Source organism: Mustelus asterias, chromosome 8 (genome assembly GCF_964213995.1).
Source record: "Mustelus asterias chromosome 8, sMusAst1.hap1.1, whole genome shotgun sequence".
NCBI lineage: Eukaryota > Metazoa > Chordata > Chondrichthyes > Carcharhiniformes > Triakidae > Mustelus > Mustelus asterias.
In genome coordinates this window covers 126158934-126178608 of record NC_135808.1, presented here as the reverse complement: position 1 = coordinate 126178608, position 19675 = coordinate 126158934, and the positions used below count along the sequence as shown (strand labels likewise).

Below are 19675 nucleotides of genomic sequence, written 5' to 3'. Positions count from 1 at the left end.
TGTCGCTGCGCCTGGTTATAGGGATAGGTGGAATTTTTCTGATGAAGGTCGTTGACCTGAAAAATAAACACTGTTCCTCTCTCCACAGACGCTGCCTGATTTGTTGCTGAGTCTTTGCAGCATTTTCTGTTCTAATCTAGATTTTCAGCATCCATAGTATTTTGTTCTCTCTGCGTGGGGAGAGCTTGCCCTCCGCGCTCGTTCTTTCTTTGATTTTCCACTTTTTTTTTAACCTGCTGTCTATTTTCTGCGCGAGGTGGTGGCACAGTGGCATTGTCACTGGACCAGTAATCCAGGGTAATGCTCTCAGGACGCAGGATCGAATCCCAGCGTGGAAGATTACGCAATTTGAATTCAGTGGGGTGGCACAATGGTTACCACTGCTGCCTCTCAGTGCCAGGAACCCAGGTTCAATTCCGGCCTCGGGTTACTGTCTGTGTGGAGTTTGCACAAAGGACAAAGAAAATTACAGCACAGGAATAGGCCCTCCGGCCCTCCAAGCCTGCATCGACCATGCTGCCCGACTGAACTAAAACCCCACCACCCTTCCGGGGACCATATCCCTCTATTCCCATCCTATTCATGTATTTGTCAAGACGCCCCTTTAAAAGTCATTATCGTATCTGCACGTTCTCCCCATGTCTGCGTGGGTTTCCTCTGGGTGCTCCGGTTTCCTCCCACAGTCCAAAGATGTGCGGGTTAGGTGGATTGGCCAGGCTAAATTGCCCCTTAGTGTCAGGGGGACTAGCTAGGGTAAACGGGTGGGGTTATGGAAATAGGGCCTGGGTGGGATTGTGGTCCGTTCAGACTTGATGGGCTGAATGGCCTCCTTCTGCATTGGGGATTCTGTGATTATTACCACTGTTTAATTTCCCAGAGCTGGCTCCCCAGTCATGATGTGAGGGATCAAGGAATTTTAACCTGAATGGATCTAGCAGATCACAGTGTTTTGGATTTGGCAAATAACAAATTAACTTAGAACCATGATGTGTGGCTGAGTTCTGCCCGGTGAGATGGAGGAGTGAATATGGATTGGACAAGTGGGTATTACCAGACCATGCAAGAGATTTTATTTGAACACTGCCCCTCCCTGAAAATTCAATATATTAATAAAGATTAAGTAAAATGGGATGCATGAACTAAGTAAAAACTTGGAAAAAGTTCTGAAATTGATTGGAATGTGATCATTTAATTTTCAATGTAGATATTTTCAATTCAAGAGTAAGCTTGCGAGAAATATAAAATCTGACTAAAAGTTTCTATCGGTATGTGAAGAAAAAAAGATTGGTGAAGACAAATGTAGGTCCCTTACAGTCAGAACAGGGAATTTATAGTAGGAATCAAAGAAATGCCTAACTAACTGAGGATACGGGGTAAGAGGAGAAAGAGGGAAGGGCTGTGGATGTTGTCTACATGGACTTTAGTAAGGCATTCAACAAGGTCCCTCATGGCAGGCTGGTGCAAAAGATTAAATCTCACGGGATCGGGGTGAACTAGCTCGATGGATTCAGAACTGGCTTGACCATAGCAGACAGAGGGTAGCGGTGGAAGGGTGTTTTTCTGAATGGAGATCTGTAACTAGTGGTGTTCCACAGGGATCAGTGCTGGGACCTCTGCTGTTTGTAATATATATAAATGACTAGGAAGAAAACGTAGCTAGTCTGATTAGTTAGTTTGCGGATTATACCAAGATTGGCGGAGTTGTCGATAATGAAGAAGATTGTCAGAATACAGCGGGATATAGACTGGAAAATTTGGGCGGAGAAATGGCAGATGGAATTTAATCCGGACAAATGCGAGGTGATGCATTTTGGTCGATCCAATTCAGGCGGGAGCTATAAAATAAATGGCAGAACCATCAGGAGTATAGATGCACAGAGATCTGGGAATACAGATCCTCAAAAGTGGCAGCACAGGTGGAAAAGGTGGTGAAGAAAGCATATGGCATGCTTGCCTTCATCGGACGGGGCATCGAGTATAAAAGTTGGCAAATTATGTTACAGTTGTATAAAATGTTGGTTAGGCCACATTTGGAATACTGTATCCAATTCTAGTCACTACACTACCAGAAGAACGTGGAGGCTTTGGAGAGAGTGCAGAAAAGGTTTACTAGGATGTTGCCTGATATGGAAGGTATTAGCTATGAGGAGTGATTGAATAAACTGGGATTGTTTTCCCTGGAAAGACGGAGGCTGAGGGGAGACCTGATAGAAGTTTGTAAAATTGAGAGGTATAGATAGGGTGAGCAGTTGGAAGCTTTTTCCCAGGGCAGAAATGACAAGTTCAAGATAGGGGGGGGGGGGGAGGTTCAGTGGAGATGTGCGGGGAATGTTTTTTTACACAGAGTGGTGGGGGGGCCTGGAATGCATTGCCAAGTGAGGTGGTTCAGGCAGTTACGTTAGCCACATTTAAGACTTGTCTTGATAGGCATATGAACAAACAGGGAATAAAGAGATACAGGTGGTTGGTTTACTTAGGTAAATGTGATTGGTGCAGGCTTGGAGGACCGAAGGGCCTGTCCTGTGCTTGTTCTTTGTTCTTTATAAATTTCTTCACCTAGACAGTGATAAGCCTGTGGAATTCGCTACTATAGAAAGCAGTTGAGGCCATAACACTATTTTCAAGAAGGAGTTAGACATAGCTCTTAGTGTCAAAGGGTATAGGGGGAAAGCGGGAACAGATTACTGAGTTGGAGGATCAGCCATGATCTTAATAAATGGCGGAGCAGGCTTGAAGGACCAAATGAGCTACTCTTGTTCCTATTTTTTTCCATGTTTCTATAACATTGAACTGTTTTGGAGGAAACACACCATAATATCATAACGTGAATTATGTCTGATAATACAAAGAGCTATTTTACAAAATCAGTAACAGATGGATAGCTTTCATGTTAATTGAAAGTTTGCAGCCCAAACAGCTTCTACTTAAATAGCTGTTGAGCCCAAATGTCTCCTCAGTGCAAAAATGCTTTAGATCACAGTTGGTCTTTGAACAATATCTCTATTCAGTTAGCAACGGCTGTCTCCTAACTTCACCAATTGCTTAATCACAAGATATATGGGAAAGCTTGACTGTTAACTCTTTTGTTCAACAAATTAATTCTGCTCAAATACACCAAAGTAGATACATTGTGAATATGAGAGATAAATAAAAAACATAAAACTTAATGAGTGTGCAAGAAACCCCATCATTAAAAAGCTATGATATAAATTTCTGGCACAGTGACTGATTGCTTTCTGAATTTTTCGGAAGGATGAGTTTGTTGTCCCAATTATCCTTTTCACCCTGTGAAGTATTTTTCTGCTAGTCTGGAAATTGAAGGCGGGATTTTTGGGCCTGGCTCGGCCCGAGACCGGAAAATCCCGGACAAAGTCAATGGGCATCTCCATTGTCCGCCCCTCGCCCGCTCTGATTCCGTGGCGGGTGGGGCGGTGGAATTCCGGCGCTAATGTTTGGCCTTCCCTTTCTTCAGCCATTTATTTTTTTTCTTACTATTTTTAGCCAATATTTCTGTTCTGTTTTGTGAGGACATCACTTAGTCCTGCCAATACTTGTATCCTAGTGTGGTATAGACCTTATGGTATTTTACTGTTCCAGCATTTTACTCTGTTCAGATGAAGTCATTGCATTAGAATTTAATGGCAACAGGATGTGAGATTAATGCTGACACCCAGCATTGGGCTTTCAGATTTCTACAGCAGGAAACCTCGAGGACCCTTGAAATCCATTACATTAAATCATTGCTGAGTCATTAATGGTTCTGAGTTTACTGTGGTGACCATGTGATCATCACGTAGGCCCTTACAATAATAACTGGCCTGTCAGCTCTCCTGGTGTGATATACATGAAGTGCATGTTAGACTGCAAGTGTTGAAAATTGCCTTCTGCTCTGGTTATTTGCAATTTAAAAACACACTATGCTCTCAATCCTCTAGCCTCCCTCCCACTTCCCTTCATTTTCTTAGTATGGCAAATCATAGCACACAGAAGGATGTACATAGAATGCTGTTTGCTTCAGTCATGTCCTGCTGAAAGTAATGGGTATAACATGTTGGCAGATTTCAAAGTGTTTATTGCTCAAAAGAGAAGACTGTATTCTTCTGTAATTGCTACATCTGGGTGCACATAATTTGATGCTCCAGCTTATTTTAAGGATCACAATGGAGGGAAAGCCAGAAGGATTCTTTCTGTGTTTGGAGATGGTGCTCACCAACCTATTTTAAAATTGTGTTTCTTTAATACATTTGTGTTCATGGAATGTGGGCTTTGCTGATCAGAGCAACATTTATTGCCCATCCCAGGCTTTGAATGCTGTGCTGCCGGCTGGGGATTTTGGAAAGTTAGTTCTGTAAATGAAGATTTCATCTAAGTGCTGAATTTGCTGGATCTTAAAATTGATGATTCCATGAATTCTGAGTTTTTTGTTATTAAACCTTGTTTAGATATTGCTGACAATTTGTGTTGTTTTGATGATCAGTTTATTATGATAAGCTTGGTGCAGGATAATTAAATATGAATGCAAAGCAAATAGTGTTTATAACATCCTGGGGCAACTTGAAACTTTAATAACTGAGGATGTGCACATGAAACAAGCTGTAAATAGCATATGAAAGTATAATAAAGTTTATTTTGCTTTTAATGTTGTAGACTTCATTTCTGCTAACCTGAATGCAGTTCCCCTTTTCTACCGTCAGCATTTTCAATCAGTTTCAACATCTGAAGTAAAATGAAAACAATATTAACACAGCCTGACAACTTTTTAAAAAAACGTTGTTATGCTTTCATATGCTGCCTACAGTTTGATACTATCGTGTAAACATCAAAAGTTATTAAAGTTTAAAGTTGCACAAGGATTATACAAATGCCATCTGCTGTTATGCAGTAGAAAAGAGACTTTCATTAATACAAAATCTCTTACAATCACCCATATCTCAAAAGTGCTTTTCAGCCAATGAAGTACCACTGCTTGGTATGGCTCCTACTCTGACCAAGACTGCAAGAACTCACAAAGGGTTGTGAATGTAGCCCAGTCCATCGCGCAAACCAACCTCCCATCCATTGGTCTACACTTCTCACTGCCTCGGAAAAGCAGCCAGCATAACCAAGGACCCCATGCACCCCGGACGTACACTCTTCCACCACCTTCCGTCAGAAAAAGATATAAAAGTCTGAGGTCACGTACCAACCGACTCAAAAACAGTTTCTTCCCTGCTGCCATCAGACCTTTGAATGGGCCTACTATATATGAAGTTGATCTTTCTCTACACCCTAGCTATGACTGCAATACTACATTCTGCACCCTCCTTTCCTTCTCCCCTATGTACTCTATGAACAGTGTGTTTTGTCTGTATAGCGTACAAGAAACAGTACTTTTCGCTATCCCAATACATGTGACAATTAATCAAATCTAAGTACAGGTACTTTTTGAAATGCAGGCATTTTTGTAATGTCAGAAACGCAGCAGCCAGTATCCCAAACAGCAGTGTAGTAATGATCAGATCATCTGTTTTTCTGTGATGTTGATTGAGGGTTAAATATTGGTCAGGACGTGGGATAACAGCTTTGACAAAGCATCATCTGGACTTGAAACATCAGCTCTTTTCTCTCCTTACGGATGCTGCCAGACCTGCTGAGATTTTCCAGCATTTTCTCTCTTGGTTTCTTGGGATAACACCCCTGCTCGTTTTCAAAATCGTGCCATGGGCTCATTTGTATCCACCTGAGCAGGCAGATAGGGCCTAAGTTTAACTTTGTACCGAAAGGCAGCAACTAACAGAGCAGCACACCCTCAATACTGCACTGGAATGCCAGCCTTGATTTTTGTGCTCAAACCTTGGGAATGGAACTTGAAACTAGAACTTGGTAATTCTGAGGCAGGACTGACACAAAAAGTTGCATTAGAATTCGTGCAGCAATGTTTTGTGGTAGTAAGAGTTCCTCCCTTGAACAGTCACTTAACGTGGGAATATGGGACTTGGGGGCAGTAATGGTCAGAATGAAATTTATTCAGCTGAAAACTGCCTTCAGTGTTTGCATTATTCTAAACGAAACCCAGCTGTTTCCAACTTTTTAGAACAATGGCATGAGAGCATTTGATTTCTCAGTAACAGAACACCATGTTGCAGTATGATTTCAATAAGGCTGCATGCACTCTGTGAACTGTGGAAAAACATCATGCTGTACAATTATGGATTTTCTTCACTCTTGTATGGGGGGGGTGGAATTTGGGAAGGACTAATAGAAGAAATGCAAAGCAAAATTAGAACATATCACAGAAGACAAAGACTTATTGAGTTTGTTTGGTTAATCTGGTGCGTTGATGCAAATGAGTCAAAAGAGCTTAATGATGAATCTAGGCTTTCCTAAAGTGCATGTTTCATGCACGTAGATCATTAGTGCTGTGAACAGTGTTATGGTTCAGGTCAGAAACTCCAAAGTGTTTTATGAAGCCTGCCTGAATTGTAAGTTTTTTGAATTTGGTTAGGATAAGCATGATAGGTTTCACTTCAGGTATGATTCAAGTGACCCACTAGGGAGCTTTTATCAAACAAAGTTTATTTAAGAATATAATTAACATGTATAGTAAAATTAGCAAGAACTTTTATCAATTGCAAACAATCGTGATAATGTATAATCCTTAACAAAGATCTCTACAATGTTCCAATCAAACCAATCCCATAGACCCTTTACACAGGCTTAACACAGCACTGACTAATGCTCAAATGATACTGGGATTGAGGTAGTTAGTTGAATTCTGCAGTCAAATGCTCTTGAGACTCAACAGTTTGAAGACAAGGTAGTTTCCCAAAACACCGGAGACTCTGGTCCAGCCCCCAACAACAGCAGGTTTTCACCCTTCAGTTCTTGTTCTCAACTAACCAACAGTGAGAGAGGGAAAACACTTCTTTTTGGCTTGCTGTCCCTTCTAAAAACTCAAACCTGCAGTTCCGAACTGAAATCCTTGTCACCTGACCTGTCTTCAGATTTTTTCTCCTTCCCAACAGTGACATCACCTCTGGCTGTGAACATGAATTTAAAAAAAAAACTCTTACACTGACATCACAACAGGTATAGGAAATCATCAAAAAGGCTAACGGAATGGTGACCTTTATCTCTAGCAGACTAAGATTGGAGCAGGAGAATTTGTTTTACAGCTTTACAAAGCTCTTGCTAGACCACATCTCTGGTGTTACTGTGAGCAGTTCTGGGCAGCACATCTTAGGAAGGATATATTGGCCTTGGGAGTGCAGTGTTGATTTCCCAGAATGATGCCTGGAGTCCAGAAGTTGCGTTATGAGGAGAGATTATACTCTCACAGGGTTGCATTTCTTGGAATTTAGGGTTTGAGGAGATTTCAAAGTATTAAGGAAAACAGATAGAAATTATTTCTGTTGGTTGGCAAGTCTGAGATTAGAGGATGTAGCTCGAAAATTTTAACCTTTCAGAAGTGAAGGATGGAAATGCTTATTTGATTTGATTTATTATTGTCACATGTATTACCATAGTGAAAAGTATTGTTTCTTGCGCACTATATAGGCAAACATACCGTTCATAGAGAAGGAAATGAGAGAGTGCAGAATGTAGTGTTACAATCATAGCTAGCGTGTAGAGAAAGATCAACTTAATGCAAGGTAAGTCCTTTCAAAAGTCTGACAGCAACAGGGAAGAAGCTGTTCTTGAGTCGGTTGGTACATGACCTCAGACTTTTGTATCTTTTTCCCAAAGGAAGAAGATGGAAGAGAGAATATCCAGGATACGTGGGGTCCTTAATTATGTTGGCTGTTTTGCTGAGGCAGAGTATAGACAGAATCAATGGATGGGAGGCTGGTTTGTGTGATGGATTGGGCTACATTCATGACTTTTTGTAGTTCCTTGCGGCCTTGGGCAGAGCAGGAGCCATGCCAAGCTGTAATACAACCAGAAAGAATGCTTTCTATGGTGCATCTGTAAAAGTTGGTGAGAGTCGTAGCTGACATGCCAAATTCCCTTAGTCTTCTGAGAAATTAGAGGCATTGGTGAGCTTTCTTAACTCACTTGAAACTTAACTTCCTTGCAAAGTGTGGTAGAAATTTGGAATCCTCCACAAACAGTCAATTAATTTATATCTGAGATTGAAAGACTTTTTGGGAAAGGCAGTGGCAGAGTAGTCTTGTCGCTGGACTAGTAATCCAGAGACCCAGGGTAATGCTATGGGGACCTGGGTTCGATCCCACCATGGCAGATGGTGAAATTTAAATTCAATAAAAATCTGGAATTAAAAGTCTAATGATGACCATGAAATCATTGTTGATTGTTGGAAAAACCTATCTTGTTCACTAATGTCCTTTAGGGAAGAAAATTTGGGCGGCATGGTGGCACAGTGGTTAGCACTGCTGCCTCACAGCTCCAGAGACCTGAATTTGATTCCCGGCTTGGGTCACTGTCTGTGTGGAGTTTGCACATTCTCCCCGTGTCTGCATGGGTTTCCTCCGGGTGCTCCGGTTTCCTCCCACGGTCCAAAGATGTGCAGGTTAGGTTGATTGGCCATGATAAATTGCTCCTTAGTGCCCCGAGATGCATAGGTTAGAGGGATTAGCGGGACAAATATGCGAGGTTACAGGGATAGGACCTGGGTGGGATTGTTGTTAGTGCAGACTTGATGGGCCGAATGGGCTCCTTTTGCACTGCAGGGTTTCTATGATCTGCCATCCTTACCTGGTCTGACCTATATGTGACTCCAGATCCATAGCAATGTAGTTGACTCTTAAATGCCCTCGGGGATGGGCAATAAATGCTGGCCCAGCCAACAATGCCCACATCCCATGAACAAATTTTTTAAAAATAGATTTTTGTTCACTAAAGGATTTAAGGAATATAGGGCACATTTGGGATTAGATCACAGATCTCACTGTATGGAGGAACAAGCTCTGGGAGCTAACTAGCCTATTCCTATTTCTGTGTTCCTCATACAGAATTCTTCAAGTCATTTAATCAAATTCCACAGTTGCCTATGGTTTGATTGGTGAATTATATGCTTTTGGATAGGTTACTGAATAAGAGGTTGTGTTTTTAGTAGTGATTTTGTAATTGGGCCTGCTTTCACCCCAGCTTCAGGGTGGCATAGAGTTACTTCCAAGGATAACACCTGTAATCACGGTGTTGTAAAACTGAGAGTTGTCGCACCATTTTTTAAAAAAATTTTGATTTCCATCTAATTAGTTTGCTTCAGTTTACAGAGGAGAAGCTGGGTCAAGCTGAGAAGACAGAGTTGGATGCCCACCTTGAGAATTTGTTGACCAAAGCAGAAAACACAAAACTATGGACGGAGAAAATAATGAAACAGACTGAAGTGTTGTTGCAACCAAACCCAAGTAAGATTTGTGTGCTATCCTGAAAACAGTTGCCAAGTACCAGCTAAATTCAAATAATATAACCTCAGCACTGCAGTTCGCAGAATGTATAGAAGTTGCAACCCCTAAATGGGGCAATCAGTTTACTCAGCCCATGAAATTCATGTATACGGGCTGTTATATATGTTAATTTTTTAAAGTTATGTATTTTAGTAGTGTCGCAGGCTGAATTAATTAAATCTTTTTGGAAAGCCGTTTTTCACCCAGTTAAAGAACCGTTAGCTTTAATTTTTACGTCAAATTAGACTTTTGTTAAAAGCCCCGCTGATGTTAAATACAAGGGTATCCCAAAACCCAGAAGGGTAACCTGGAACACTGGTTCTTAGTAGTGTATATTTTCAATTTGGTTTAAAGTGAGAAAAGATATGCAAACCAAGGAGGAACAATTAAGTCTTGTCGTGATCAATTAATGAAGAATATTTTATTAACTTAATGAAAGACCATAACAAAGACTATTTTCTGTTAACAAGAAATGTTATCCAAAGAAAGGTCATTTTCCTCAGCGTCATAATTCGAACAACTAACAAGTTAATGGTGAACCTTGACTGCATGTCTTTACACCCTGCTTTATGTAAGGAATCTGTTGTGTTCTCCCACATTCTCAATTTTCATCGCATTTGTGCTGATGGTGCACTCTTCCATAATCAGCATTTCCGATACGTCTCCCTTTTTCCTCAACCAACTTTTCCTCAACCCTAAACTTTGACTCCTTTCAGCTTGGGCTGTAATGAACCCTGGTGTAAGATGTAAAAGACCAGTACCTTATTTACTGGCACCCCGGCTGAAAGTAACAAGAGCTAAAGAAGTTAACTGAGGTTGAGGTATGATTAACCTTGATCTAAGTGAATAGTTGAACAAGCTCAAGGGGCTGAATAGCCTACTGCTGTACCACCCAGTCCCAATAAATCAAAAATATCAAATGTTGAAATCACAGTTGTCCTGTTTGGCCAAACTGAGAAATTGAGACACATTTTAACATTCATGATAAATTCTAAGGTAGGATGTTTTACTGCATGAGTGCGACTACAGAAAACGGAACTTCATTTTGCAGTCTTGTGATCCATGAGCGCATGATCTCTGAATCAAATTTTATTTGCTTCTATCCTTCATTCTTCAGATGCCAGAATAGAAGAATTTGTGTATGAGAAACTGGATCGAAAAGCACCAGCTCGTATAAATAACTGTGAACAGTTAGGCCAGTATATGCTTGAAGCTGGAAATGAGTTTGGTCCTGGAACTGCATACGGTAAGAGAATTCGAGCATTTATACAAAGCCCAACTTCCTTTCACATTGCTAAGTATCGTTTTAAAATTTATTTCCTTATAATAAAGTTTTCTTTGATTATTGACTAAAGTAATTTCACAGAACGTCCACCGGTATGATGGGCCTCCTGTATCATTCTATTACAAATGGTTGTGCTACACTTTACAGTATAACTTTTAGCCTTCTTCATTATCTCATGTAGATGATTAACTCAAGTTTTCTCACCCCTTGGAGTTGAGGTTGGCAGGGATAATGGCTTCGTGTTGAGGTTTTATGATGTTGGATCAGAACCCCAAGTTACCCCAACAATTCTTCTATTTTGGCATAAATGTGAGGATAGGATATTTCTGTTCAGGAATGTGATTGCACTGACAAATTGGGAATATTTTATAGTAAAACAAACTTTACTGAAATAACACAGTTCAAAAACAGCTTTAACAAATGAAGCAGCTTAACTATTAATAGTTGAGCAATGTTTAAAAATGAAAGGAAACAATTTTAATTTCTAACTTATCACTGTTTCAGTTCCAAATAAGCAACATTCCTCTTACAGGCTTAGCATGCCACTTTAAATACTAGCTAGCACCCATAGCTTCGATCCCGACCTTGGATGACTGTATGGAGTTTGCACAGTCTTCCCGTTCTTCCTCCGGGTACTCCAGTTTCCTCCCACAGTTCAAAAATGTGCTGGGTAGGTAGATTAGCCATGGTAAATGTGTAGGGTTATGGAGGTTGGACTGTGCTGGGTATGATGCTCTTTCGGAGAGTCGGTGCAGACTCGATGGGTCAAATGGCCGCCTCCTGCATTGTAGGGATTCTGTGGACCCCAGAATGTGTCACATCAGTGTTAACACTATCTGGGGACTTTATGGGTGACAATGACTTGAAGATCGAATCTGTGGAGCAGGAAAAGTGAGAGATCCTCATCCCAGAGGCTGAGTTAAAGAACTTTGAAACTGCACACGGTGCTACATTTGTGTGAGGAATGATGTGAGTGCTTGTAATTTCAAGAGGAATGCCTTTGTGGTATTGGTTGTTCAAAATAGAATCAGTTCTTCAAGTGAAGTACCATTTTTCTGTTAATGCATGCTTAATTTCATGTTGGTTTTGGGGTTTGACTGTTGCAGTATATGTTTGAGTGAAATCTTCTCCATCAATTGCTTTTGCCAGAGTTGTTTGCGGATTCCTTTCTTTTCAGGTTATTGATCTCCATAGGAATCATAACACCATCCTGCTATGATGGTCAGACCATATTTTCAATGAGTAGACCAGTAAAAGAACTGTATAAAACTGCCTTCAGAGATTAGATCGCAGCTAGGGGGAATATAATTATCTCATTGTGCTGTGTAACTCGAGTGTAATGGCAGAATTATGTTGAAATAGCAATGTGAAATGTCCTTATTTTATTCCAGCAAAGAAAAAAACCTGAGTAATTTCAAAACTTTTTTCTCTCCCCCCCCCCCCCCCCGACAGGCAGTGCTCTCATTAAATGTGGAGAAACAGAAAACCGAATTGGTGCTGCAGAAAGGGAGTTAATACACTCGTCAGAGGTCAACTTTTTGGCACCCCTTAGAAACTTTCTGGAAGGGGACTACAGAACAATATCTGTAAGTTGAAGCCATTTACCCTTGTCAGTGCAGCTTTGTTGCTTAAAATCCTAATTATGTTCACTGTCCTCCAACGCCAGCATCCTGAATGTTTGTGTTTGAGGATGTGAAACTCCCCTCCATCCTGGCATGTACTCCCACCCCGTGGTTCTGTAGACAAGCAGTTTCCAATGCTCCATTAAGAATGGACAACTCTGATTTTGCGTCTGTGCTTTTCATCCATTCCATTGATCTGGGATCAAATCTGCATTCTGATATTTAGTTGCACTGTATTATAGTAAGTTAACAGAAAATTGAACCGGGCAAGATTGGTTATTAGAGATTTCTCTCGCATCTTGTTTTACCGACGGCATTCACACCAGCAGGACATTTGACAGGTATTGTTGATTGGAAACATGATATCAAAACCTTAAGTGAATTTTCCTCTTCAGAACCTGCAGATGTTTAGACTAACTAACACCTGCTGCAAACTCAGCTAACTGCTCAAACATGCAACCTTTTTAATCTGACTCAGTTGCACATTTCCTCTGGTAGCCATTCAGCCTAGTACCTGGCTTATTTAATGTCATGGCTGAGTTTACAGATGGAGAATAGCAGTGTAGACCTGCTCTCTTCACTGTACTAGCAAATAACAGTCTGGCAAATTACTGTTTAGTATCACAATGCAGAGTGGGAAGCTTGCTCAGTGTGCATGCTGGACATTTGATTTCAATTAGAAATATTAGTGGGTTTTATTGACATTAATATTCAGGATCAATTGTTGCTTTCAGAAGGAACGTAAACTCTTGCAGAATAAAAGACTTGATTTAGATGCAGCAAAAGCAAGACTGAAGAAGGCAAAGGTCTCGGAGGCCCGTTCAGCAGTAAGTAAAGCACGTAACTGGTTATGTAGACCTGATGTAATGTTATGGTGAAAGTCTGCTTTGAAGAAAATCTCCCAATTGCTTAGACCCTGTATGTTTTAAAAATAATGTCAAAAATTGAATGTAGAAGTGATAGAAATTATCATTCTCAATGCAAAAATAGCCTTGAGTGCAAATTTTGCATGACTATTGGTAATTTGATTTGTAAGTTTACTTTAAGCAAACCATAATGCAGAGATACTGAAATGTGATATCTTTTATCTGTGCTAAGTTTTAAGCTAATGTTATAAGTAGCTAATGCAAAATGCTAGAAATGCCTTTTCTTGGGTACATTGGAAATATTATTTTTCTATAGTGTAATACTGAGATGCGTAATACATTGAACAGTTTTGGTGGTAGCATTCTCACCTCTGAATCAGCAGGTTGTGGGTTCCAATCATTGAATCCCTACAGTGCAGAAGGAGGCCATTTGGCCCATCGAGTCTGCACTGAATCTCCAACAGACCCAACTTTGCCCTATCCCCATAACTCCACGCATTTATCCCACTAATCCCCCTATCCTCTTTGGGACACTAAGGGGTAATTTTTTTAGCATGGCTAATCCACCTAACCTGCACATATTTGGACTGTGGGAGGAAACAGGAGCACCCGGAGGAAACCCATGCAGACACAGGGAGAATGTGCAAACTTCACAGTCACCCAAGGCTGGAATCTAAACCCGGGTCCCTAACACTGAGGCAGCAGGGCAGCGACTTGAGCACAGAATCTAATGCAGAACTCGGTGCCGCACCCTTCAATGTTGTTGTATTTCATATGAGATGATAAATGGAAGACCCCATCTGCCACCTCAGATAGATGTAATGGATCTCATCGCACTATGTTAAATAATTGCAGGGGTGTTCAGGCCTATGTTTACTACTCAAGCAACATCACAAAAACAGATCATCTAGTTATTATCACGTTCCAGTTTGTATGCTAATCAACTGCCCCGTTTCCTGCATTACAATAGTTACTATATTTGAGGAATGCTTCATTATTTATAAAGTGATGACGGTTGTCCTGAGATCATGATGTATGCGATATAGATCCAGATCTATCATCTTCCAATGCAAAAATAACGTGTCGATACACCATGGAGTGCAGCCAAATGCAGCTTCAATGTCCACTCTGTTTAGCTCCCATCCTGAGCCAATGCAGAACAAAAGCTATGAGGACGGAGCATCAGAGAAGCGTTTCATGTCTGGATGGTCCGAAGCTGGCTGCTTCCTTCTCTGCTTTGGCAAGACATCAAGAGTGGATAGACTGAAGATGGTGATGATATACAAACAAAAATTAAATGTCACCTTTATAGCAGACTTTGAATCACATTGTACCCCACCCAAAAAGACGATTGCAGTCTATTATGAACTTGATTCCATGCACTGAATTCTAAATCACTTTTCAGTCAAGATGATTCTGAAAACCAAGATTCCAAAACTAATCTTTGTAATGTAACCCTTTTAGCTTTGGTGCCTGTAATCACTTTGGTTCAGTGCCAGAAACTGCGTGGCCTGTGGGGTCTGGTCAAATCACTGTGCAATTGAAACACTGCATCCTCCCCTTTTGTATTCTGACCACATTGAGATAAAGACCAACATTCAGTTAGCCTTTTTATACCTGTGAACTAACGTTTTGTGACCTGACCACATTTGATGTCCAAATTCCTTTGTACTCCGCAGTTCCTAGTTTCTTGCCATTAAATAGATAATAATGTTTGTCTTTGATTCAAGATGGATAACTTCTTGCTGATCCCTGACATTTTAAGGCGGGATTTTCTGGCCTTGCCCCGAAATCAGAAAATCCCGCCCGAGGTCAACGGACATTTCTATGGTCCATCCCTTGCCCGCTCCAATTCCTGTGGCAGACAGAACGGTAAAATTTACCCCTTTGTTAAATGAACCTAAGTTCTCTATAAGGAAGATGAGTATGCAGTAGTAAAATCTGGGTATTGTGAAAGGCCCTGTAATGGTATTATGTAAAAATCCAAGGATAATTCATCATTGAAATTTTTATGGATGCATGTGAATTAAAGATGCACCGCAGCAACTCTCTAAGGCTCTTTCGACAGCGCCTTCAAACCTGTGACCTCTGCCACCTAGTAGGACAAGAGAAGCTGATGTGTGAGAACACCACCATCTGTAATTTCCCTCAAGCCACACACCATCCTGGCTTGGAATAATATCACTGTTCCTTCATTATCGCTGGGTCAAATCCTGGAACTCCCTCCCTAACAGCACTGTGGGTGTACCTACACCATGGACTGCAGCAGTTCAAGAAGCCAGCTCACCACCTTCTCTAGGACAATTCAGGACAGGCAATAAATGCTGGCCTAGCCAGCATCACCTACATCCCATGAAGGAATAAAAAGAATAACGTTTGTGCTGCATTTTGTTTTTAAATTGCTGGACTTTTGACCTCCACTATCTATAGGTAAACAGCAGGACAGGGAGATTGGAGGTGGCAGCCTTAGGAGCAAAGTGAAAGAGAGAGGAGAAAATGCGGTGGTGAGCTCCTTTGGTGGGAATCAGTGTATGGAAGTGAGGGGAGAAAGATTGCTTTTCAGATAGTGATTGCCATGAGTAAAGATTCAATTTTTCTTTTACCTACTACATGGTTCTCAGTTTTGGGCATATAAGGGTTAGCTGTATCAGTTGATATAGAAACTTTCAGTTCAATAGGAACTTGAACATGACTAGGGAAATAGGGAAAAGTGGTGGGGGGAGGAGAGAGGGGGCAACAGTCACTCAGGAAGAGGTAGAACTTCTGATGGAGGTGACTTTTAAAGGCAGTCTTAACGAAAACTAGTTTTGAAAACTTTTTAAGGTGGGAGCGACTAAAGGATTTAGGAAGTGAGTTCCAGCATGCAGATTTATTATGGTTGAAGAGCAACTGATAGTGAAGCAAAAGGAAGAGAAGGGGAATATGGAGTAAGCTGTAAGAGAGATAGGAGCAGGGATGTAGGGCTGGTGAAGGTTGCAGAGACAGCCGTAAAGGGGGATTTGTAAATGCAGATAAGTTTTAAAGTTTATTTTAGTATCACAAGTAGGCTTACATTAACACTGCAATGAAGTTACTGTGAAAATCCCTGAGTTTCCATACTCCGACGCCTGTTCAGGTATGCTGAGGGAGAATTTAGCATGGCCAATGCACCTAACCAGCACGTCTTTTGGACTGTGGGAGGAAACCGGAGCACCCGGAGGGAACCCACGCAGACACGGGGAGAATGTGTGGAATCCGCACAGACAGTGACCCAAGCCAGGAATTGAACCCAGATCCCTGGCGCTGAGAGCCAGCAGTCCTTGCCACTGTGCCGTTATGTATTTGAATTCCCTATGCTTGAGATGGGAAGTCAATAGAGGTGGATGAGGTGGGAATTTAAGTGAGCAGGAGCAAACCCACATGATTGACGGGGAGTCATTTCAGTTGAGGAAAAGTGAAATCTGCCCAAATCACTGAAATGTGGCAACCATGTTAGGCTTAAATTTCATCTGTACACATTTATTAAACATTGCCCTCGTTGACAGGGCTGCCGTTGCAAGTAGAAAGGGGAAAACCTGAAATTCTGCGGTCATCCATCCGTCCACTTCAATTATGACAGATTAACTTGTTTAAGACGTCAGAAGATTCAGCGAATGTTTCTTATGTTGCTGACTATGATCTTTGGAGTAATAGTTCACTGAATTAGCACGGTATTCTTTCAACCCTGTCTATATTACAATTAACCTCGGGCTGATCAATAAAAGCTTTGGTCCTTGTTCCCTCTGTTCGAAACTTATTTCATTTATGACCCAGTAGAGCCAAGAGTTTCCCAGCAGAAAGTGGCAGTTTTAAAACTTTGTAGTCTGGATATAAAACAGTTGAAAGGGACCTAATTGAAGTATGAAAAAAATAGTAGTATAATTTGGGGTGGTAAACAGATTATTACTTTAGTGTAAGCAGTACCAAAGATATAAATGGAAATTCATTTTATAAAATTTAGAACAGAGAGCAAGGAAAACATTTATTTGTGAAAAAAATATTTTGTATAGCTACTACAAGGTAATAGAAGCAACGAGTTTGGGAATGATTAAAGTCTATTTTGATTCCAACAGCATAGTTAATGTACTTGAGGGATGAGAGCTGATGAGTTAAAAGGCTGTTCCTCTTGCCTAACCTTTCCTGTGTTTTATTAGATTTTAGTAATAGTGAAAGATGTGCGACATTGAAAAGAACATAAGAACATAAGAAAAAGGAGCCGGAGTAGGCCACCTAGCCCCTCGAGCCTGTCCCGCCATTCAATAAGATCATGGCTGATCTGAAGTGGATCAGTTCCACTTACCTGCCTGATCCCTATAACCCCCAATTCCCTTACCGATCAGGAATCCATCTATCCGTGATTTAAACATATTCAACGAGGTAGCCTCCACCACTTCAGTGGGCAGAGAATTCCAGAGATTCACCACCCTCTGAGAGAAGAAGTTCCTCCTCAACTCTGTCCTAAACTGACCCCCCTTTATTTTGAGGCTGTGCCCTCTAGTTCTAGCTTCCTTTCTAAGTGGAAAGAATCTCCATCTCTACCCTATCCAGCCCCTTCATTATCTTATAGGTCTCTATAAGATCCCCCCTCAGCCTTCTAAATTCCAATGAATACAAACCCAATCTGCTCAGTCTCTCATAATCAACACCCCTCATCTCTGGTATCAACCTGGTGAACCATCTCTGCACTCCCTCCAAGGCCAATATATCCTTCTGCAAATAAGGGGACCAATACTGCACACAGTATTCCAGCTGCGGCCTCACCAATGTCCTGTACAGATGCAGCAAGACATCTCTGTTTTTATATTCTATCCCCCTTGCGATATAGGCCAACATCTCATTTGCCTTCTTGATCACCTGTTGCACCTGCAGACTGGGTTTTTGCGTCTCATGCACAAGGACCCCCAGGTCCCTCTGCACAGCAGCATGTTGTAATTTCTTTCCATTTAAGTCACAGTTGGAGTGTGGGTATGTTTTTTTTTATGCTGGAGCGTAAAGCATGTGGTTGGAGCAAATTTTGTATTTGACACATTCTGAACCTGACATGGAAGTGTTTATTCCTGAAAAACATTCCATTTCTCAAACCTTTTTAACCTCAAGTGCAGAAGTGTAACCAAAATGGCCCATTACTGAATAAACCTGACCGAGTTAGAGGTGGCTCCAAAATAGTTTTAAAATATGTGACACTGTCACTCGAGGAATGGTCAGAGGGTAATAAATCTGTAATCATGGTGATTTTTATTTTGACACCAGATCAGTCAATGTACTCCTGCTTGCCCAAATGTGTATGAGCATGTTGCAATTCAATTCTATTGATTGCATTTCATTGTAGATGTTCTCAGCTAGCTTGGGCTTAGACCACAATGAAATCTAGCTTAATGCTGGGTTAATAGGCACTTAACTCCCAGCTGTGTACTTAGGTTTAACAGATGTCAGCTACCAAAGCAATTGGGATGCTAATAAGTACCCCAAGGCTAAGCAGAGAGAAAATCAGCTGGTTCCTACACCAGATTGCTCGCATCTTCTGATGATTGTCAGTGACTCTTTGGTGAGAAGAGAATCTGTCTTGGCTCTGATGCTTTCAGTTAAATAGCTGGCTATTGTTCACCATTTAGATTCACACACGAATGGCCAGTTCGGCAAGGTACTGCTGCTTGTGAAGCAATACCCAGAAGAGTCGATATCTCGGAAATAAGAAAAGAAATCCATAATTTCTAAAACAGTGCATAATTATGCTATGCAATATGAAAATTAAATGAGTGAATCTGAATTCACTACCAATTAACACATACTGTATTTTGCAGTGTGCACCTCTTCAGCTTTAAAGCTTAAGCTATTGTCATCTGACTAATATGAATGTCTCTTGTCCTTGTCTACTTTACCTGAATGTTCCAGCAACTAAACGCTTCTGAAGCTGAAGGAGACAACTTTATGGTAAATTTCTCTTACATGCTCAACTTGCTGCATGTAACATGGCTGAAGGTTTGTTGGCCTTGTGTGTTTTGACTTTATAGTTGAATAGCTGATTCTTGCTATCATAGCCCTAGGTGATCCTGAGTTGACAAGATTGTTTTTGTTACCTCGGTGAAACAAAGATATATTCAATGCAGAAATTTTATTCTCTCACTTTAAGACATTCGTTTGCTATTTTACTGCAGTCTATTTTTCATGAATTTTTAATTTTTTCTCCTTGAGGTCCAATGTTTTAACAAACCTTCCTCTTGAATTATATATGCCTTGAATGTTTCTGTGGATGGGTTTCTGCATTTCAGCTGTAAGATGTTACAGTGAATGGGGAATGACAAACGAAAACTTTCTGGTTGTCGCATCCACTGCATTTTAAGGTCTCACTAAATGTTAAGCTGTTTCCACCATTCCCAAGTGTGTGTGTAGAAACATTTGTTTTCGGAAGTGAGAAAAAATCAGCTCATTTTTGTTGGATACGTCTCTGTTGTGCTACTTGAAGAATTAATTTTGTCCTAGATATCATTGATAGCA

At 40.9% G+C, this 19675-nt stretch overlaps 1 protein-coding gene across 5 annotated transcripts in view; it reads left to right on the top strand.

Annotated features, from left to right (window-relative positions):
* Positions 1 to 19675, top strand: part of LOC144497534 (endophilin-B1-like) — a 48557-nt gene that overhangs the window by 17032 nt on the left and 11850 nt on the right. For 2 of the 5 annotated variants that reach the window (XM_078218933.1, XM_078218934.1), the window contains exons 2-6: positions 9209 to 9350; positions 10507 to 10635; positions 12127 to 12260; positions 13031 to 13123; positions 19073 to 19111. In XM_078218933.1, the coding sequence (XP_078075059.1) occupies positions 9209 to 9350; positions 10507 to 10635; positions 12127 to 12260; positions 13031 to 13123; positions 19073 to 19111 (537 nt within the window). Of the gene's footprint in view, positions 1 to 9208; positions 9351 to 10506; positions 10636 to 12126; positions 12261 to 13030; positions 13124 to 19072; positions 19160 to 19675 lie in introns of all 5 variants that reach the window. The other 3 variants (XM_078218932.1, XM_078218931.1, XM_078218935.1) reach the window with 2 other exon arrangements.